Source organism: Pseudonaja textilis, chromosome 6 (genome assembly GCF_049901715.1).
Source record: "Pseudonaja textilis isolate UNSWEBS1 chromosome 6, rPseTex1.2, whole genome shotgun sequence".
Taxonomy (NCBI): domain Eukaryota; kingdom Metazoa; phylum Chordata; class Lepidosauria; order Squamata; family Elapidae; genus Pseudonaja; species Pseudonaja textilis.
The window spans coordinates 32798382-32821466 of record NC_141995.1 but is presented as its reverse complement, the minus strand read 5'-3'; the positions used below and the strand labels follow the sequence as shown (position 1 = coordinate 32821466).

The following is a 23085-nucleotide window of genomic DNA, read 5'->3' as shown; positions in this document are numbered from 1 at the left end:
AAATAAGTAATTTGCACTCATGTTTTAATAAAAAAAAGTCATGCCTTTTTTTAAAAAGAAATTTTTTAAAAAATTTAAAAAGAAATTTAAGAAACCTTTGACCATCCACTATGGACTAGTCTTTCTCTTTTTCATTTTTATTACTCTTGTTTAGGATGAAGGGGTTGAATCTGATGAACTAAAAAAGGACAATCCTTTAAGGCCACCCCCACCTGATTCTTGCAGCATGAAACTGACAATCAAAGAAATCTGGTTCAGTTTTGCAGCTCCAACAAATGTTCGTTCAGCTGCCCATATATTTTCAAGGTGTGTTGGATTCCATTTCACATTATTTGAACTTTGGTCAATGGATTGTAGTATATTTTATTGTCTGATATATAAAGCATCTATAATCTGCATGGACCTCACATATAAATTCATATAAATTTAATTTATTGAGTTGATTGTGTATTTTTAATCTAGAGTAGATACCAACATTTTTTGAGAATGTGTGCTAGGCATTTCTACGTAAAATATATTTTATGTAACTAGACAGGTACATTTTTAGAATTATAATTTTGTTGCTGAATGAGAACAATCTATATTTATATATAAATACGAAATACCGCTCATACATCATCACAAAATCTCCAGAACTGTAAAGCATACAAACTTGAAATTTGGACGTATGTTCCTCTTGGCTTCTAGGTGCTCATTAAGAAAGGATTTTTCAAAATGACCATCAGAGCATTAGTATTTCATATATTATTATTAACATGCTCTGATGCTAAATAATTCTAGTCCCACTCCCCACCTGAAAACAAATCTGTTCCAAATGCAAAACAAGCAGAGGAGAGGAGCTTCAGTTTTAATTTCACAGCAGCAACCAACTTTAGTATAGAACAGTTGAGCTAAGCCACGCCCAGGCTCCTTGCTGTCTCCTTGTTAACATAGCAAATACTGTTTTAGTTTCCAAACAGCCCTGAACTCTCTCACACACTGACAGGACACTAGCCAGATGAATACCGATGGATACTGGTAGGCAGATTTCCGTCCCCCTTGCCAAAAGCTAAGCCTGATCACATAATTTCATAGCGAAGCATGGGTATCCAGCTAATACTAGGCTAAAATTACAAATTGAAATATTTATGTTAATAGATACAGTTTAAAATTTTTAAAATTCTTTATACACTTGAATAGTTCAATCTTTTTTGTGTTTGTTATGATTAGGGTAAAGTTCAGGTATCAGTTCTTTTAAATACTTGAATGATTCAGACTGATAACTTTTTATTCCAAAGTGTGGAGTGTGCTATTTTGAACTAGGATCTCATTACTAATATGTCTCTGTAATTGCAATTAACTTTGTGTATAACCATGCAATTTGTGATACTTTTACTCTTTTACTGTTTTAAATATTTTTACCTAAACTCATTTAATATTAGTTTTGTCTTTGATTGCAATAGTCATAATATAAATATTGTTTTTTATACATACTGTAATTACCTAGTCTTAACATTTGTTATCCTGTATGTACAAATGAAAATCGGAAATTGTTATGGTGATTGATATTTCTATAAAAGTACTCAAATTATGTACTGATAATTTCACCTAGTTTTATAATGTAAGAAACCAACCAAGGTCAGAGAGCATGAAGGACCCCAAGATACTTAAATTAATTCCTTGTATAGATATAGATTATTATGGATATTAAAGAACATGTATAAAATTATGTAACTGATGCTCAATTTCTCTTGCATATCCAACTGTTTTATAATTCATCTTTTTTCTAATGTTGTAGGCAACTGAATCTTCTGAGTACTGCAACTCCAGCCATTGGGGCTTGGCTTGTTCCTATTGATCAAGTAAAGTCTTCTTTAAACAAATTAGAAACAGAGGGAACCTTGCGTGTTTGTGCTGTTATGGGATGTATAATGACAGAAGCCTTAGAAGTAAGTATCTATTAAGAGAAAGAGTTTGGATATATAATGTAAAGACTTAACACTTGAGAAGTGTACGATACTGGGAAAAGTAAAGAGAAGGTGACCAGCAGCCAGATTAAAAAAATGATTTAGCAAGGAAAAGAATATCATACTTCTGTAAAATGCATTCAGTTATCTCTATAAGGCACAGAATGTTCCCTTTAAACCCCATTTCTTAACCTTTAGTTTTGAAACGCACACACAATAGCAATATAATATTATTAAAGGATGATCATGAAAACTAATAAAGTTCTAAATAATTTTGTACTTAGTTTTTTGGTAAAAATAGACTGTTAGCATGTGTGTATAAATATTAGCCACAATACTGGATTGTGAACAAATATTGAGTGATAGAACTAATATAGCTAATTGCTTTTACGTATTCAGAATAAAAGTGTACACTTTCCTTTGAGAAGCAAGTACAACAAGCTCACAAGATTATCTCGTTATCTACAAGAAAATCCTTCCTGTCTGCTATGCAATATACTTCACCATTATCTTCATCAAGCAACTTTTTCCATTATTGAGGAAGCAACCATGGTAAGTTACTGCTTAAGAATATGTCTGATTAAAAAAAAAATACTAAAAAAGGAGAGTTCTTTCATACTGTGATCTATATTTATACAATATTCTTTACTAATTTCAATTTCTATTAAAATGTGTATAAATCTCTTGTGACATACCTGGCTATTTAATAATAACTGCTAATTGCTAATAAGAAACTCTGGCAGCATCCAGAGAAAAACAAGTCAAAGAAACAAAAACAGAATAGAAACTTAACAAAGAAGCATTGTTAACACGTTCAGAAAACCCCTATGTATGTAAACATATTTTATTTTATTATATTATTATAAGCGCAAACATGAATATTTTATTGTGTTTTTGGTCAACATAACTTTTTAAATTTGTTTTATTGTTATACTTATTATTTTGATATAGCAATATTTATGCAGTGTTGAGTACATTCTAATATAGTCAATGCTACATAAACACTCTGTTTTATTTTTTACTTTTAATGGTCTCAGTTTTATCACTTTATTGTGATTTAAAATGTTGATATTAATAAGCATAAGATTAGCTATTATATCCAAGAATTTAAGAGCTGCAAAGTATATAAAAATATTTGTTGCACAATAAAAGTTTCTATTTTACGGTGATTACTTGATGCTAAAAGTGTGCTATACTTATTGTTTATACAGGTTAACAACAACAAAAAAAGAAATAAAATAAAAATAGAGCAAAATAGGCAACAACAACTAAAAAGAAAAAAGATAAAGGTCCTATCCTTTGTTAAATTATTTGAACCTGAAATCTGAATTGTAGGAATAAATAAGAAAACTCTGAAGAATTTATTTGCAAGCAGATTTGCATGTGATGATATGTAAGAGGGCATCCCTTTTGGAGCCTGGATTTTAGAATGTTCTGGGTATGTGTTTGTATTCTAGAGTGACGGCCTTCCAGCTCTGGTGACATTAAAAAAAGGTCTAATTGCATTAGCACGGCAGTGGATGAAGTTCATTGTGGTGACCCCAGCCTTCAAAGGGGTAAGTTTACACAGACCAACTCAGCCAATAAAACTCCAGTCAACAACTGTACACCAGGAACAAGAGAATGGCTTAGGTTTGGACAATGTGGGAGGACTTCAAAGTGACACAAGCGCTGATGGAGCAGAATTTGAGTTTGACGCAGGTATTGTATTCATTTTCACATACTTTCTCTTTCTCTTTCCCACTTCCCTCTGACCCTCCGTCCCTCTGTGTATTCTTAAGATCAGTTTATTTTGTATTCCATCCACATATGCATTCTTTCCTCTTTAACACATACTTGGAGAGAAATGTTTTAAAAATTATTTAAGCTTGTCCTGTCACTGCATAAAATAGATTTTTCTTCCAAGTGCTCTTGCTTCTTTAATTATGCATTTGTAAAATATTGTGATATTTTAAGCTAATTCACGGGGGTAAAATATAGCTACTTATAGTACCATAAACAATAATTAAAAAGTGGGAGGGAGGCTGCAAAAATGTTATAAATTTTACTACTTACTGTTTTGCTGAAATTATTGAATTACATTATTTAAATATTGCTGTTTCTTTCTTTTCCTTCTTATCTGTACATAGCAGCTGGTAGCTGATAAATTCATTTCCTCAAATTAATGCATAGCTAACAGATATGGTGTTGTAATCCTGACCTATCACTTAAGCAAGGATTTGTTCTGAGTGGGCATTTTAAGAGGAATTGTAATTTATATATTCAAAAACCAAGATCTCCAATAACCATTTATGTTTTCTTGTGAGGAAAGAATATTTACATTTATAAATTTGTTTTTCTTTTTGTGTTTCTGTTTAAAACAACTGGATTTTACTTTGTTCAGATACTATTGGTGACTGCCTTTCAAGGTAGATTAGGCTAGGAAACAGATTCTACAGGAAGCCTAGAATTATAGTCTATTAAAAAAAGCTAAGAATAGAATTTTGCAGGTCCATATTTTCATTCATCTTTTTATAACCCAGAAAGCTGGTGGACGAGGGTTAGTTTAAGTCTTCATATAGGTAGTCCTTGACTTATGACCATTTGTTGGAATGGTCGTAAGTCATTGAAATGACAAGGGTGTCAAAAAGAACGACTATGACCTGTATTCGCACTGATGACTATCACACCAACTGCACAGTCATGTGATCGTAATTCAGACACTGGAAAACCAACTCACATTTACAGTTAGTTTTAATGTCCTGTGGTCATGTGTTTGTGATTTACATTTTTTTTTGCTGATTTCCAGAAAAAAATATTCCCCTTTGGGAAGCTGGATTCACTTAATGATTGCAGTGATTTGTTTAACGATCACTGTAGAAATTATTGTAAAATCTAGGTCCGAGACTAATTACTATTGCAATGACTAGGAGAGAAATTTCCCCCATTCTGGTCATAAGTCAAGGATTATCTATACTTATCTGGCTTATTTTGTACAAATAGCAATAATTATACCTGGTAATATGTTACTCTGCCTGTTTTACAGACCAAATGTATAAATTTCCACTATAAATAACTGTATATAATCATCTGTAGGATATATACCTTGGTGGTTAGCAAATGCTGGTCTCCCTGTTATGTAGCAATATCCCTGCCACAATTCCCAGATTCTGTTGCCAGGCTGGTACAAAAAACCATCAAAGCTTATTGTCCCTGGGGATGTTAATTTCTCCTTGGATGACATTAAGTTAGGACAACGCAGGAGTTCATGTCAGAAGCATGTTCTCCATGTGGGATTTAGTAACTTAATGTGTGGTATCAAGGCTATGAGATACCATTGCAACATCCTCCAGGTTGGCCCATAGATGGTGCATTAGGAGGAGCTGGGCAACTGGATTACCAGCCATGGCCTACAGCTATGGAACAGCCAGATCTGGGCTGCTTCTCCATAAAGAGATAACACCATAACTATTAAAGCAGTTTAATTAAAAAGAGGAACAAATACATTTAAGTAACTGTTTAATTATGTTGAATTACATTTTGATTATTTATTCTGGAAAATATCTAATAAACAGATATCAAAAAGTCTTCAAAGTTTTGAAAATATATATATATATACAGTCTAACAGAATTCCCCAACCTTTCCAGCTTTGCGGACCAGTGGAGGGAGGGAGAGTAGGGATAGGTCTATGTGTGTGGTGGGCAAGTGCACACAAGCAGCTCCATTTGTACAAGCGGCAGACACGCACACCGCTCATGCAAATGGTGCAAACCTACTCTCTCTGCTGCTTGCGTAAGTGAGGATGTGCATGCATTCGCTTGCCACTTCCGTGGCCCGGTTCCGAATGGATCAAGGCTCGGTAGTGGGCTGCGGCCTGGGGGTTGAGGACCTGTGCAATAAAATGTATGCACTTCAATAAAACTCTTCTAAAATTTTTCAGTACAGGTAATCCTTGACTTAGAAATATTAGTTTAGCTTCAGTGGGGGAAGGTGGATTCACTTAATGACTGTACAATTCACTAAACTGCATTGATTTGCTTAACAACTGTGGCAAAAAAGGTTGTAAAATGGGACAAAATTCACTTAATAGCTGCCTTGCTTAGTGAAGGAAATGTTGGGCTCTGTTGTGATCATAAGTCGGGGACTATCTGTAGGATTAATGTAAATTGGCATGGAAGTTGTTTAATCGAAGTATTTGTAAAAAGAGTCCAATATATTTATTGACACTAAATGAGCTGATTCAAATTTCAGTATTGTTCTTGAATTTTGGATACTCAATATTAATAAGAATTTTTTGGCAGCTAAGCAATACTTATGTCAGTAACTAATTGTCTTGGCTAGATTTGTCCTCTTGATAATTTCTCCATTTGTCAAATGTTTTAGCTACTGTCAGTGAACATACGATGCTTCTGGAAGGAAGTGGTACACGCCCCCCACCTGCTGCTGGGCCTGTAACTGGCGCTGAGATTATGAGGAAATTATCAAAGACTCATACTCATAGTGATTCTGGCCTTAAAATAAAGGTAAATCTGTTTTATTCCACATCACTATGAAGTTTTATATCATACGAACTTTTTTATTGAAGAAAAAATACCTAGGTGTATAATTTTGTATCTAGATCTTACCACTCCTTGTAATTAAAATATGAACAAGTAACTATGCATTTAACACTTCGTTTCCAGTTAGTGTTTCATTCAGATTAAGTTTTTGTGACTGCCAGCTATTTCTTATATTGTGAAGAAATTTGGGCAGAGAACAGATTGAATTTAGTGGGAATTAGAAATGGTAGTATTGGAGTTGGTTTCTTGTTATCTTATTAACATTCTGTGTGTATTTGCTTTTCAGGGTATCCATCCATATCATTCTCTGAGCTATACCAGTGGAGATACAGCTACAGACTCACCAATGCATGTTGGTCGTTCTGGGCAACTTGTTAAAGAAAGTCCAAGAAAAGAGAGTTTACTTAGCTATTTGACTGGAAGTTTTCCTAGCCTGCATAATCTTTTGGAGGGGACTCCTCAAAAAAATACCATTGCTCCCAAAAGTAGCTCTTTAACAAGAACAGGTAGAAATCATTTCATTGCTATTATATTTTATTGATGAAAGAAATGAATGATGGTTTAATTTTACACTATTCATTGTTTTCAGCATTACTTCCTTAGAATTCTCAAGATACTATAGCAATTTTCTTTTCACCAAGGCACAGGTTCAGATATAAAATGCATAGCCACTTTTCTACAACTAAATTTGATTAAAGTGGCAATAAATCAGCTGGAACAAATACTGTTACCAAAAGAGATCCATATTACTTTTGGAATATTTTTTTAATAAAGTGTAATTTATTCCTATGTCAGTATCTGTGGACATAAAAATGAAGTATAAAATGTCTCTTGGTCTGTTTCTTAGATGTTTGTTTGCTGTCTGTCTCTATTTATTTAAGCTATATCCTCCCTCTTTTTCAAGAGTTTAAGGTAGAGTATATAGAGTATATAGTTTTCCCTTCTCCCAGTTTATCCCCACAACAGCAACAGTCCTATGAAATAGGCTGAGAAAGTGTGTTTGAGTCAGAATAATTAACTGAGCTTCCATTTCACTAAACTGATGGGAAATTTTAAGAAAGGATTTGACCTACTAAATAAGTAGAAAAATAATTTGTAGACAATTTTGTAGAATATAGAATTACGTTGTATGCTATTCTGTGTATATGTAATTCCAATAAAATTTATTATACAGGTTTCAGTTCTATAGAGCTTTTATTAGTGAGCTATTATCTCTGTAATTTATAAAAATATGGCCATATGGCATTTTTTTCATTGTGCATTCTGGTATTTGTCTAGAATCTGTCTGGATTTTTAAAAATCATTTCTACTTTGGGTTTTTATGGTTCGTCACACAGTCAGTCAGATGTTGAGATTAGATTTGATATTTTTGCCTGCTTATCAAATCCTTCCCAAGGACCTGGAATAGGCAGATGTTGACTTTTGATGGTGTTACAGATACCATTGCAGGATGTAAGCTGTTCCAAGTAAAGCTGCCTTTTACAATTGACTGATGGTGAATTTGACAATGCCAATGGTGTGCAAATGATTTAGGGATCGTACTAAAGTTGCCTATTACTATTACCTTTGTTCTCTTTTGCCACTGTGTATTTCTATTTGCAGCGTTTGTATTTTGTTATCTTCTGCAGTTTTTTCTCTTCTATTATTATTACTAAAATGTATTAGTGTCCCAACTCCCTTGGATTCCGGTAGAGATCTACTTTCTGTAGAGATACATAGAATCTAATTTCAGTCCTCTGATTGTGACCTCTAATTGTAATAGGGCAAAGAAAGTTCTTCTAGCTTTCTTTTTATTAACAAGGAATTGACACTTCATCAACAGTGAAAGAAACGTATGTAAAGTACAATTATTTTTTGCATAATCTCTTAAAATTACTTTAAAATTAGTTTGGAAAATATATTATCAACATTTGTTTTTAAGGACTTACAGTAATTAATAGTCGTTTTTATCCCTATCTAGCAAACACCATGCAATCTGAAATTCTATCAGAACATCCATTATTATCAGAACCTTCTGTGAGTTTTTATAACTGGATGTCAAATGCAGTTGGTAATAGAGGAAATACGGCTCAAGAATCTCCTGTCACCAAAACTGGTCACAACAGTCTTCCAACAGGTATTTTGAAATTCAGAATTTGCTTTAATACAAGAACCGAATGCCTAAGTAAAATAAAGTAAAAGCTATCTTTGCAAATAATCCACTCTGTGCTTATTTGAAATGAAAACATTAAAAAAATATACTACTGAACTTAAGGTATTTAAAATAGTAATGTAAAATGAACTTTCATGATAAACTTGCCCATTATCTTGTTTCTACTAGCATCATGTAAACATTTTCAAAAATTCATCAAAGAAGATTTTTCTTAGTAACTTCCCATTGAAGTCAGTTTGGAATATAATTATATATTATGCCTTTTGACCTAAAGAAAAAGTCTATATGTGATCTTTCTCAAAGTCAAAAGTTTGCCTACTAATAGTTATCCCAAAGGGATATGGTCCTGAATTCAAGGCAATAATCTCTTCTCAATAAATTTTAGAATGAAGAAACTTCCTCTTTTACAATTACTATGTTCTCAATAAAACTGAGACTGTACTTGGGAAAAAATATTCATTTGAGGTGAATACAGTATTTGTTTAATGTGCTTTATCAAGTAATGAAAAAAATGTAAGATAATTGTGCAAACATTTTAGGCTCTGAAGAGGTAAAAACTTTTTGGCTGTTTTTCACCTGCTGGGATTCATGATTGTTCTTCATATTCTGTGTCAATAGTGATGTGTGTTTGTGTGTGTATACATACATACACAGACATACACAGATGGTTACAGCTGAAATTGATGTCATGCAGAGTGTATTTTTAGTATTTAGTATTTATTTGATTTGTCAATCGCTTACAAGATACAGGTATAAGAATAAATATAGTTTTGAATACATGAGATAGATACTTACAAGAAAAATAAAAAACAATAGGACAGGGATGGTAGGCACGATTGGTGCGCTAATGCACCAATTTTCCTCAGGATTGAAGTTTTCTTTTAACTGAATAATTTTTCAGCTTTATGAATCCTGAACATAGTAGAACTAAGTTTGCTACTAGAAAATTAATATAGGGAATGTTTTATAGGTGTGGCTCCAAATCTTCCAACTATACCATCAGCATCTGACTTCAATACAGTAATGTCTAGTGACCAAAACACATTGGATGGAACACATTCACAACACAGTACTAGCCAAGATGATATTGTTGGTATTGAGGAGGCAAACCAGGGACTCCCTGCTGTTCAACTTGCTGATGCACAGGTATATGCTTGTCTTTAAAATTAGATAAAAAGACAGTTTCTTGTATAGTGGTTAAGGCATGAGAGTAGAAATCAGGAGACTATGAATTGTAGTCCTGCCTTAGGCATGACTTTGGGGCTATACCAAGCTAATTAGGAAGTTTTGTTGCAGAAAAAAAAGTTGTATGTATGGAGATTTTCTACTGCAAGATAAAATATTCAAGCTCTAAATTTATATATTAGACCGGGAGTGGGCAAACTACGGCCTGCGGGCCGCATCCGGCCCATTGGTCTGTCCAATCCAGCCCGCCCCTGAAAAAAAATCAGTGGGCGTGGCGTATTACCCTGCGCTGCATGGCCCCCAAAACTGCAAAACAGTGCGGAGCGCTCTCGGGGTAGGAAAGAAAAGAAGAACTTTGCAAAGCCTCGGCTGGGAGTTCGAAATCACCTTCGAGTGCGACCCCTCCGAAGGTGAGTCCCCGCCGATCCCCCCTTTTTTTCCGGGGCTTTCAGGCTTAAACTTTGCAAAGGCGTCCGAGGAGCGGGAAGGGTTCGGCCCGGCGGGCGGGTGGGCTGCTTGGAGCGGGCTGCTTGGAGCCACCTAAAGCTAGGCTGCTGCTGGTGGAGCCTTGCCCTGCCTTGGTGCCCCGTTTCCCGGCTCGGCGGTCCTGCTCAGGCGGCACTTTAAAAGCCCTCCTCCTCGCGTATGTGCCCGACGAGCTGCTCACCACGACGGCAGCTCCCAGCAACTTGCAGCGTCCTTTTTCCTCGCAGGCGCTCGTGCCTGGCCCCGAGCCGCGCAGCGGAGGGGAAATCCAGAGCGCCGTCGGGTCGCCTCCTCCAAGCAGCCCGCCCACCCTCCGGGCAGAACCCTTCCCGCTCCTCGGCGGGAAGACGCTCCCGCCTGCAAATTTTGCCTGTCCAAAGTTTAAGCCTGGAAGCCCCGGAAACCCGAGCAACTTCCCAGCAACTTTTGGCTTCCTTTCAACTTGCAGGTGCTCGCACCTGGCCCCGAGCCGTGCGGCGGAGGGGAAGCCTGGAGTGCTGCCGCGTCGCCTCCTCCAAGCAGCCTGCCCGCACTCCGGGCAGAACCCTTCCCGCTCCTCGGCGGGAAGACGCTCCGCCTGCAAACTTTGCCTGTGCAAAGTTTAAGCCTGGAAGCCCCGAGCAACTTCCCAGCAACTTGCGGCTTCCTTTTTCCTCGCGAGCACTCACGCCTGGCCCCGAGCCTTGCGGCAGAAGGGAAGCCCGGCGAGCGGGCGGGCGGGCTGCTTGGAGGAGGCGACCCGGCAGCGCTCCAGGCTTCCCCTCTGCTGCGCGGCTCGGGGCTAGGTGCGAGCACCCGAGAGGAAAAAGCAAGCCACAAGTTGCTGGGAAGTTGCTCGGGTGCTGGGAGCCGCCGTCGTGAGCGGCTCGTCGGGCGCGTACGCGAGGAGGAGGGCTTTTAAAGTGCCGCCTGAGCAGGACCGCCGAGCCGGGAAACGGGGCACCAAGGCAGGGCAAGGCTCCACCAGCAGCGGCCTAGCTTTAGGTGGGCTTGGATGCCCCTGAGCGCGGGTTTGCTGTTTGTTGTCTCCTGGGACTCGCGTTTGGAAAGCGTGGAAAGTAGTAGCAGGAGCAGCCGCGGTGTTATTTTTTCTCTTTATATAATATATATATACTTTATATATATAATATATATATCTATATTATAAAGGGCCCATTATAAAATGCAGCAAATTATATATAAGAATATTATATATATATGTATATAAATAATATTCTTATATATAATTTGCTGCATTTTATAATGGGCCCTTTATAATGGCCTTTAGTAAAATTGGTTCGGCCCTCGAACGCAGATCTGATTTTCCATGTGGCCCCCGACAGAAATTAATTGCCCACCCCTGTATTAGACCTAGGGTTTAAATTTGAAGCTTTTTCCACTTTTCAAATCAACACAATTCTTTTCCAGTTTAAGAATTGGAGACATGCATTTCCTGTCTACATAATCGTTTTCACAATCCTGGGTTTTCATCTCTCCAACTTCAATTATGAGAATTATAAATGCATTGTTTTTCCTTCTGTTTGTTTAATTGCACATTAAATTGAAAGATACAAATAGACACTAAATTACCGTATTTTTCAGACTATAAGAAGCACTCACTATAAGCCGCACCTTGGTTTAGAGGAGGAAAACAAGAAAAAAATAGTTTTTGCCTCTGCATGTCCCGTTTTTGCCCTCCCCAGTGATCAGAAGCATTCTGCAGGCCAAAAATTCACCTGTTTTTGGCCTGTCAAAGCCTCTGTGTGTCCCATTTTTGCCCTCCCCGCCGTCTAGAAGTACTCTGCAGTCCAAAAATGGTCCCATTTTTTGCCACCGGAGGCTTCTGTGGGTCCCATTTTTGGCCTCCCTGACGCCAGGGATGGCACTGCATAGTGTTTCTGGACAGCGGGGAAGGCAAAAATGGCCGTGGAGGCTTTTGGAGGCCAAAAATGGGCCTGTATTCACTGTATAAGATGCACAGACATTTCCACACACTTTGGGGGGGGGGGGAGGAGTGTGTCTTGTACTCCAAGAAATATGGTAAATATGTCAACTTGCAATCTTTCAGTAGCTTAAAACAGTGGAAGTATTTTCAAAAGTGTAGTAACATTTAATGAATGACAATTTCAATAGTTACGATTTAAGAAAACACCAGGCTTTATTTTTGATAGGTTGTTTTCAAACCTCTTCTGAGCCACACAGGAATTCAGCCTCAGGATGTAGTACCATTGTGCTACAGGATGTACTTTGGTGAACATCTCTCGTTCTCAGGAACACTGGATTGCCTTAGGGCAGACATTGTTGATTCAGATACAGCAAAGGAGAGAAGAAGCAAAAGAGCACAAAGGTATGACACTCAAGGTCCAAAAATACATTTCACATTAAAAATGTTTTAATTTTATTTTCCTTTTTGTGAAGTCAAAAATAATGTAGTCCTTAAGAAAATTATGAATTGGCATACGCGAGCAAGTTAGATAATCATGGAGTTGGGATATCACTTTCTGAAATGTTATCTAAATAATGTAATTTCAGTTGCTTTTATGGTTCTTAATCTAAAAGTAATTCTTGTATTTTTGTTTCCTAGGCAAGGATTAGTAAATCTTCCTCCACTTGAATTCAAACCAGCATTAATGTTGGAAACTTTTAGTATTAGTGCTGTTATAATGGAGAAATCTGTGAATACACCTCAACATTCTACCAATGCTCTTTCTTTTCATGACTTTAACAAACGTCACTATAGCACGTTTCATTGCAATTTTACAATCTCTTGTCAATCTATAAGCCAGCATGTGGATATGGCACTTGTTCGACTTATTCACCAGTTCAGCACCATGATAGATGATATTAAAGCTACACAAACAGACATCAAACTTAGTAGATATACAGCTGGCTCAGCTTCTCCAACACCGACCTTTAAAACTCGGAAACACAGAGACTTCCGTTCTTCTGATTTCAGTCGCAGTTCTCGAGGCAGTCTTAATGGTGTCAACAGAGTGAACAATGCAAAAAATAAACGAGCAAATAGTGAGAACAATAAAAAAGAAACTCGGAATAAAAATTCACTGGGAAGGGCAGAAAGAAGGACTTCTAAAGTATCCAGGAAAGGTTCCAGGGATGTTGTCGACCATGTCACCATACATATGGATGACTCTGATTCAATTACAGTGTCGGAACAGAGTGAACCTTCTGCAGAATGCTGGCAAAATATGTATAAACTGTTGAACTTTTATTCTCTTATCTCAGATCCTACTGGAATTTTAGAAAAATCTTCTGAAACATTTTATCCAGCAGGTGAGAAAATCTTTGATGAATTACCATAATTTGCCTCTCTTGCAGTGGGCAAATTAATTAAATTCTTCCCATTATGTTCCTGCATGCAATGTCCCAAAGGATAGAGCTTGCATCATACATACATTACACATACATACATACATATCCACCTTTATTATTTTTAAAAGTAACTCAAGGTTTCAAACTTACCTAATATTCCTTATTTCTCCTATTTATCCAATAACAACAGCAACCTTCTGAGGTTAGTTGGGCTATGAGACCAAGATATTTTTTTGACACAGGTTCAAAACCCCTTTAATAAAAGAAACTCTGGATTTAATAGCTTAATGATTTTCATACATTTCATGCAAGGATTAAAAATTGGATTTATTGTGCATTGTTTCCATATTTAGAAAGTTAGAATTTATATCACTTAGAAAAATCATTAAGCTCAAAATCCTATGTATAAGAATGGTAGCTTTTGATAGCGTCTGCTTTTAAGCATCACAACAATATTCATATCAAAATCTAGTCCTTGGCTAACTAATACCATAATTTTGTAGCTGACTTGATCAAAAAAATATTTACACACAAATAAAAATAATGAAGACAATGAGCAAGTTTTCAATTCCATTATTTATATGTGTTATTTCAAGTTCAGAAATGTGAGGTACATATGTAAACAGTTGTTTTGTTGGCTCTTGAGTCAATCTTGACTCCTGGTGATTATATGGTCAAGTCTATGCAACTTACTTGGCAACATTTTCAGAAGTAACTTTCTATTGCCTTCCTCCTCTGACTAAATAGAGTGATTGGCTCAGCCTATTGGCTTCAGTATCTAGAACAGGACTAAAACTCACATCACCTAACTTCTAATCTGTAGTTACAGTAGCCTGTATCTACTGCATCAAAATAGCTCGCTCTGTACATAGCTAGTTACAGATCCCACATTACAACTATTTCAATTTCTGATTAATTGTCCTGATTATTTATTGTTCTATTATTAGATTATTTAAATTTTAATTCTGATTAACCAGAAACAGTTCTCATTCATTGTTAAATTGGACTTATTGGCAATTACCACTTAATGGTAATTCTAAATTTTAATGGAAATGTTGACATTTTGAACATTTTGAAAGATACAAAGTGACTCCAATTTTCATTAAATTCATTTATCTATTTGAAGCAAGTATCAGTTTACAAAACCAAAATCTTAATATGAAGATGCTTACTATCTAATGTGTTTAACATATTCATTATGTTTTACTGTTTTTTAGGACTAAATAAAATCTATAAGATAAGAAACAGCACAGATATAAAAGTTAAAGACATACTGAATTCAGCAGGAAACAGTGCTAAATATTGCCTTGTTAAATTCATACTTGATGGGCATATTTTTATAATTATTTTTGAATAAATTATATAAATATTTCTGAGGTTTTATTTCCATGTCTTATAGGAATTCGGAGCCCTACAGAACCTGCATGTAAAGTTGCATTTGAAAATGAACAGGATAGCAGCAGCTTGAGCAGACCTCAGAGAAAACGTAGTTTGGTCATAACTGAACCTCAGCATGTGACCTTAATAATCTTTGGAATTGGCATGGTAAATCGCACACATCTTGAAGCAGATATTGGTGGGCTAACAATGGAATCAGAACTGAAGAGAATCCATGGTAGCTTTACACTCAAAGAAAAAATGAAAGGTAGAAGTTTTTAATTGAATAAATTTGTTTCAGTAATAAAATTGAGAAAAGGGATACAAAAATAATATATAAAACAACAATATGAGCCAGACTACTTTTGGAAAAACGTTTCTCTTACTGAAATAATGAAAAGATAATTCTGTTTAGTGTATTTTAAGGTAAAAGTAATTACGATATTGCTTGGAATTTCAGATTAAAACTGGAGAGATTTGAGTTTATAGTCTTATTTATCTATATGAAGCTTACTGGATGACCTTGACTAATACAGTTCTTAGCTACTTTACCTAATAGACTTATTTGGGGAAGAAAATGAGGGTGATTTTATGGATCACTTTAAGTTAAATGGATAAAATGAAGGGTGTAACTCCAACAGTGTTTTGCAAAACCATAAGAAACTGAAAAACTGCATTAGTTGCCTGGCCCAAATTATATTAAAATGTTCTAACTTCAAAATTTGTTATTAAAAATGTCCATATAGTCTACTTTCTCCAAACATATTAGAAATGTTTTGTAAGTTTATTGTTATAAGGATCTTATATTTTTCCTGTTGTATTTCCAATGGGAATTATGTATGAATGTAAATAATAAATAATTTTTCACTTTAGTTTAAATATCCTTTTTTTCCTATTAAAGATGTACTGCACCAAAAGATGACTGAGACAAGTGCTACTGCTCATATAGGTGGTGTTAATATTGTTCTCCTGGAAGGGATCACACCAAATATCCAGTGAGTTCAAATAAAAAGTGATGTTTGAATTGATATTTATAAAGACAGAAGTTATGTCCAATATAAAGATTAGGTCCAATGTTCCCAGTAATTTAACTGCATTTAATTTTGTTAAGGACTACTGTATGTAGGCAAAACAAGCAATGGCAAAAGTGATACAAAATGTCTTTTATTTTACTTTTAGAGTTAACTAGAGAAGTTAATAGTACTCATTACTATGAGTCAAATAGTCATTAATATGATAGCTAGACTCCAGGCTAGACTCCTGAACAGATGGTACATACTAAGAAGTAGGTAAAGACTCAGAGACCATTTTGATATCACAAGATTTTGATTCAATCATTAAACTATGTTAATCCTGCCACATTTTAATTTGATATCTCCAGTATATTGTCTTTTGGTCTTTTTTCTGTCTCTAGCAATTAGATGTATTTAACCTAATTAAAACAATTACAATCAACCTATTACTATTTTCTATGTCCTATTTTTTTGTTTTTGATGATCGTGCTGCCATTTTTTCCTGATGATTCTGCCATTATGGAATACTATATTTACTTATAGTTATGAAATTTTTGGCAAGAATAATTAAAAAGCAAAAAGTTATTTTTTTAAAATAAACATACTTTAACTGGATTATTTGACAAATTCACGAAATTATGTTTAGGATTTCCTAGAAGAACTTTTAAAAAAAAACACAATGTTCTTAATTGAAGTAGTTATATTTTTAGAAAGTTTTAAAATACTGTGTTGCTTGGTAACTAATCATTTAACTTTGATGCAATTTATTTGATGTTAAAACAGTTGTTTCCATTTTTGTGTATTTCAATCTTTAAATATTTTCATTTTTTCCCCATTTTTTTCATTTTCTGCTTCTTGCACACTTGAAAATGTATGGTTATAATTTTATACTTAAACACTTTAAATAGAATAGCAATGTCAGGACACTATGAGTATGTTGGATAGTTCACTTTCATATATTTCATCAAATCTATCTGCAGTCATATGAAAAAAGAAAGTATATCTTCTTTGAATTCTGTGCTTTTACAAATCAGGACATAGTAAATCATCTGGTCCTTAGCAATTATTAAAAGTAGGTAAATACAACCTCAGATGAACAACAACACATGATATATTCCAGAAAGCCAAAATGGAGAATGGGCCTACTTTTTTTTCCACGTGGCTGTAGATAATGGTTTTTTTTCCTGTCTCTGAAATATATTACTTAAGATTAAGAGAATATGGGAACAACTAATGTTTGGATCAGTTTTTCCTAGGTGCTAAATATTTTTATGTCAAAGATGTTGAATGTCTATTAATGCTATAAAATCCTTTTCTGAATAAATTTGCATTTAACAAACTTAAATAAAACATCAATTCTATATTACTTCAAAAGATAGCTAGATGTCTTAATGTTTTAATAAATGCCTTATTACAGTAATAAGAATGATATAATAGAATAAGAATTAGTTACAAGACTTTTTATAAATTTTCATCTGTCCTGAGAGTTCAGTGTATGATACAGTAGGTAAAAGGTTCTTATCTGATTAAATTTATTCCGCTATTGATTTGATAGAAATTTTGCATCCATGCACTTTGGGAGCAGCCAGAAACATTATCAATATAGTGTTTATACTGAAATGAATGGCTTGCTTATTATTATTTTCAGTATTGAGATTCACTGTTGTCACTGCTTATATAATAATTTTTTAGGTATTTGGACATATTTTGAATTAACAATATCTGACTAACTCTTCTGCATGACTTTTTATTCCTTAATTTGCTTTGTTTTGTTTTTGCTTTCATCCAATCTTCACATGTAGGCTGGAGGATTTTCCTACATCACCAACAAGCACAGCCAAACAGGAATTTCTGTATGTCACGTTGTCTTTAAATGACTTTCAGATAGAATGTAGTATAGTTGAAGATGTATGTAGTATAGTTAAGATGCATTTTTATATACTTAACTAGTTTTATTATAGTACAAATTCAATGTGAAAGTTGAATCAGCAAATATTATAAGTTTTGAACCATGTGCGCATGCTTTTTATTTATTGACAGAATGGGGCTTGGGGATACTTTTGGTGCCTTCTGGCTAGTGTTGATCTTGGTAACTGCCTGGCCAAGTCTGTAGTTTTCTTGGCAAGATTTCAGAATTGGCTTGCCGTAGCCTATTTCCTAAAACTGAGAATGACTGACTAGCCCAACTGGCTTTGTCTTAAGGCAGGACTAGAACTCATGTTTTCCCCTGCTTTCTAGCCTGTTACTTTTAATCACTACACCAAACTGTCACTTTGCAGAAAAGTTCATATTTTAAAGTAATTTTTTTAATTTGTAACTTTTCTAAAATCACTCATTGGCATTATGAGAATATTGAGAATATTGACTTTATTCTGTGAGGATAATAAAGGATGATAGTTCTGACCTTGCATTGATTAACAAAGACCCTCCTATTGTTAAACTATAGTATTGTTATATTAAATTCTGTTAAGGTATTTCAACAAAAATTATTACACATCACATAAATTTTTGATATAAATCCCATCCCCAAAATGTGCATGGAATGTCTCATATAAAGGAGATTTTCTGTATAAATGAAAGCATTTACTGTTTATTTAAAATATTTTCATGCACATAGCTGTGTTTCTGATAGCACAGGTTCTAAGCAGATTATCAATGCATGATCTGATCTCTTTCCTACTGGAAGGAGATGGGAGGAAACTGAGGTCTAATCCTAACTAATAATTGTGTGACAAGGTCAGGACATTTTTGCCACACCTGAATAAGTTGCATATGTTATTGAGCAGCTTTGACTATTAAATTGCTTAGTTAATTATATGCTATCAAGTCCTCATTGACTCATAACAACATAAATTAATTTGCTCCATGATAGTGTATCCCTAACTTGGTCTTTCAGTTCTTCCAGCAGTACACCCATCACCACTTTAACTAAATTAATCCATATCACTACTGGCATTATCTTCTCTTTCCTTCCATGTTCCCAGCATGAGGACCTTTTCTAGAATACTGAATTTTCACACAATGCGTCCAAAGTATGATAATTTGAGCCTGGTTATTTTTGCCTTATGAGAAATCTGGATTGATTTGTTTGATGGTCCATTTGTTTGTTTTCTTGGACGATCACATGAATACTCTTTGTCTTCTGGTTCTTCAAACTTTTGCTTCCATAGAGTATTACAGGGAATACTATTGCTTGCACTATTCTGATATTTGTAGATATAGACACATTGTAATATCTTTTCCAAGGCCTTCATGGTCGCTGTTCCAAATGCTAATTTATGGCATATTATTGTTCTCTTAAGTATTGATGGTTGATCCTAAAAGGCAGAAGGTATCTTCTAGATAACTTTATTATCAATTTTAATATTTTGTTTTAATTAGTTTGGTCTTCTTTATATTTATTGTTAATTCCATTTTTCTCACATTGCTTGGCTTTTATTACTAGACCTTGCAGAAACAGTCACCAACATAGCATGGGTTATTCATTTTCTAATTCAGATTGTCTTGTCTATATTCAGCACATAGATTAAATAACTAAAGAACGATTATACACCCTTATCTCATTCCTTTGCCAACCTAGAGTCAGTCTGTTTTATCATATTCTGCCAGACCAGGGGTGGGCAATTAATTTTCCCCAGGGGCCACATAGAAACCTGGGACTGTTGTGGAGGGCCAAAATAATAGGGCTGCTGCCCAGGTCTGGTTCAGTCCTTAGCTGCCTGACCTGTATGTAAGATCACAGCTTGATGTGTTCAGCACAATAAAACATCTTCCCAAAATCAATTAAGAATAATTGTACTAATTAGGCTCAGCTGAACATTGGCCATAGACTGCTAATATTATTTGATAGTACAAAATAACTCCACTAAGGCCATTAAACATATTTTAAATATTTTTGAAGAAGCTAAGCATGTGTTTTCTTTTTAGAACTGTGGTGAAATGTAGTATTGCCAAATCGCAAGCTCTTTATAGTGCCCAAAGAGGAGTGAAAACAAACAATGCTGCCATCTTCAAAGTAGGTGCTATCAGCATCAACATACCTCAGCATCCAGCTACTCTTCACAGCATGATGGTTCGCAGTTCTCATCAGCTTTCAAAACAAATATCAGATCTCATCAGACAACCATCTTCAGTGTAAGCATTTGTTTGTTTATTTGTTTAGTAAGTTTACATTCCCTCATCTAGAGGTATTATAATTGGTAATCATCAGGTGGAAGTCTAACTCACTATATAACTTTAACAACAGTTAAGGTCCAAACAGTATTACACTGTTTAGAACATATGATAATTGTATGTGCCTTTTGTATAAATAGTTCACAGCCTCCCAGAGAAGATATTGCAACCCCACTACCTGCAGAAAAAACACCTACAAGTGTAAACCAGACACCGGTGGAAACAAATGAATTTCCACAATTGCCAGAAGGTTTGGAAAAGAAGCCAATAGTTCTTAAATTCAGTGCCATGATTGATGGAATTGCTATTGGAGCAGCACTCTTGCCTTCATTGAAAGCCGAGTACAAAATGGGACGAATGCGGAGTCATGGAATGACTGGTAATGAATTTTATTATTATATGAAGCATGTTAAAGTAAGAGTCATAATTCCATTAAATTAAAATTCTAATACATGCCACTGAGATTTGTACAGCTCCTTCAGTGGGGCATTTCCATTTTTGTGTGTGTGTGTGTTTAACAAAGGAATTTTGTCTCCCTGTTTCATGTCTGATTGTAAACTTCTCTGAGGCTCAGTTCAAAATTCTAATACAGAATAATTGATAAGCAAATTCATGTGTTTAAAACTAGTCCGGTATGGTAGTTCTTTGAATCCTGTTTCTCTTATTAGATTGACTACAAATTTTAAGATGCAGATATTGGAATGGAAATGGAAAATATTATTAAAATATTACAAATTTGGATTGTGCAGCATTTTTAATTTGAATGGAGAAGATGCTTCAGGGGAAAGAACATAGCATCTTTCAGGCACCCTTGAAGTAGTATTTGGGTTTTTCCAGGATCAAGGGCTACCCCTTGGTAACTAGGTATGTTTGCTGCAAGAGCTTGTAGGCAGATATAATGTTTATACCCGTGTCTTGTATTGCACCTTTTTCATTTGAATTAAAAGGTTGCACAAACTTACTAAAATATTTTAACTCTGAATATATATCATCTATTTTTCAGTGTGTTATCTGTAAAAATATGCTCGTAAATCCAATATTGGCTTTATTTAAAGCAACTTTGCTTGTTTCCTTAGTGGTCTGTTTGAAACTTGCAAAATTTGAAATGACTGTCACTAGACAAGATGTTATTCACAGTATTTTGGACAAGAATAGCTTTTCTGAATTTTAGGGTACCCCTCACCCAAGAATGTACAAAGATTACAGTCTTCATGCATTAATTTATAATGTATCTGGGGTTTCTTGGTTTTATGGAAAAAATAATAAAAATATGAATCCATGTGGATTAGGAAATAGTTTCAGGGGTGGGAAGTAGTTTCATGGCTAGGTGGGCGTGGCATTGTGACTGGGTGGTGTGGCTTTTTTTTTTTTTTTTTGCAGCAACCCCCCGGTTTTTTTGCCTCCTGGGCCTCAGGAAGCCTCCTTGGGGAGTGTTTTTGCTCCCAGGAAGCTTACCTGGGGCCAGGAAAGCAAAAAATGGAATGCGGGAGGAGCACAGCACTCCCCCACTCCTGATTACCTAACCCGCATCCCCCTTTTTGCCTCCTGGGCTACAGGGAAGCCTCTTGGGTGAAGCAATAAGAGAAGGGGATCCTGGCATAGCTGATCATCGGAACAGCTGATCATCGGGAGGGGAAAAAAAAGAAATACCTTCAGGAGTGACTGGGCGGGGGAGAATGCAGTCAGCGATCTTGGGCATGCACGCGATGTCACACCTGCGCAATAAGGACTGACTGGGTAGAGAGGGGCAGGGGCAGGGCCAGCCAGGGGCACGATTTGCTTGTTCTCCAAACTGCGCAGAATCATAACAACTGGTTCTATAGAACCAGTAGAATCCCACCCGAGTAGTTCATTGTACTTAGAAAGTAAACCAACAGATGAGAAATTATTTCTATAATCACTATACTTATAAGAGATTATCACACTGAGCTTACATATTTTTCCTTTCCCAGGTGCACAAACAAGATTTACATTTGAACTCCCAAATCACAAGTTACGGTTCACTTCTAAAGTATCTGCCACTGATATGTCTACCATACCTCCTTCAGCTAGTCTCAACCTCCCCCCTGTGACAATGTCAGGCAAATATATTATGGAGGAACATGATACTTACTCAGATCAAATATGGAGTATAGATGAACTGCCAGCTAAACAGGGCTATTATCTCCAGGGAAACTATTTGCGTTGTGTGGCTGAGGTTTGTATTACAGTTTGTCTTTACAGATAGTATACCCACAATTGACGTATACCCACAATTGAACCCAACATTCTGTTGCTGAGCAAGAATTTCTTAAGTGAATTTTGCTTTATTTTATGACCTTTCTTGCCACAGTTGTTAAGCACACCATTGCAGCTGTTTAAATTAGTAACATGGTTATTAAGTGAATCTGACTTTCTCATTAACTTTGCTCATTCGAAGGTTGCAAAAGATGATCACATAACTCTGGGACATAAATATGAACCTATTGCAGAGTGCTTGAATTTTGATCACATGACCATAGGGGATGATGCAATGGTCGTAAATGTGAAAAAAAGTCGTAACTCACTTCAGTGCTATTGTAACTTTGAACAATCACTAAACAAACTGTTTTAAGTCGAGGACTGTCTCTGTGCTATCTCATTTTTTAATTTAAGTTTATTATAAGATAAAATACAAATAAAAACAAAAGTCAAGAAAAAGGCAAAGAAAAAAAGGTGCTAAAGTAAAGAAAAAAATAAAAAGCAGTAATGTCCAACTTTTCAGTGCAGGAGAGTACAGTACCTTTTGCTTTACATTTCTAATTAATTCAGACTGTTTCTATAACTAAGTCAAGGTAACCATTAAAACTTTCCATTTTGAAGTCCAAAAGTGGTTATATAACTAAAAAACAAATTAATTGGCTTCTTATGCATATTTTTAATTTGA

General features: G+C 35.4%; 1 protein-coding gene across 13 annotated transcripts in view; it reads left to right on the top strand.

Moving 5' to 3' along the window:
• Positions 1–23085, top strand: part of BLTP1 (bridge-like lipid transfer protein family member 1) — a 140781-nt gene that overhangs the window by 73463 nt on the left and 44233 nt on the right. For 12 of the 13 annotated variants that reach the window (XM_087936177.1, XM_087936187.1, XM_087936186.1 and 9 more), the window contains 16 exons: positions 155–306; positions 1778–1928; positions 2346–2498; positions 3404–3647; positions 6310–6449; positions 6772–6991; positions 8446–8601; positions 9608–9783; positions 12459–12634; positions 12872–13578; positions 15017–15262; positions 15896–15989; positions 17810–17860; positions 19935–20141; positions 20321–20559; positions 22133–22377. In XM_087936177.1, coding sequence (XP_087792303.1) covers positions 155–306; positions 1778–1928; positions 2346–2498; positions 3404–3647; positions 6310–6449; positions 6772–6991; positions 8446–8601; positions 9608–9783; positions 12459–12634; positions 12872–13578; positions 15017–15262; positions 15896–15989; positions 17810–17860; positions 19935–20141; positions 20321–20559; positions 22133–22377 — 3357 coding nt within the window. The remainder of the gene's footprint in view (positions 1–154; positions 307–1777; positions 1929–2345; positions 2499–3403; positions 3648–6309; positions 6450–6771; positions 6992–8445; positions 8602–9607; positions 9784–12458; positions 12635–12871; positions 13579–15016; positions 15263–15895; positions 15990–17809; positions 17861–19934; positions 20142–20320; positions 20560–22132; positions 22378–23085) is intronic. The other variant, XM_087936180.1, reaches the window with a different exon arrangement.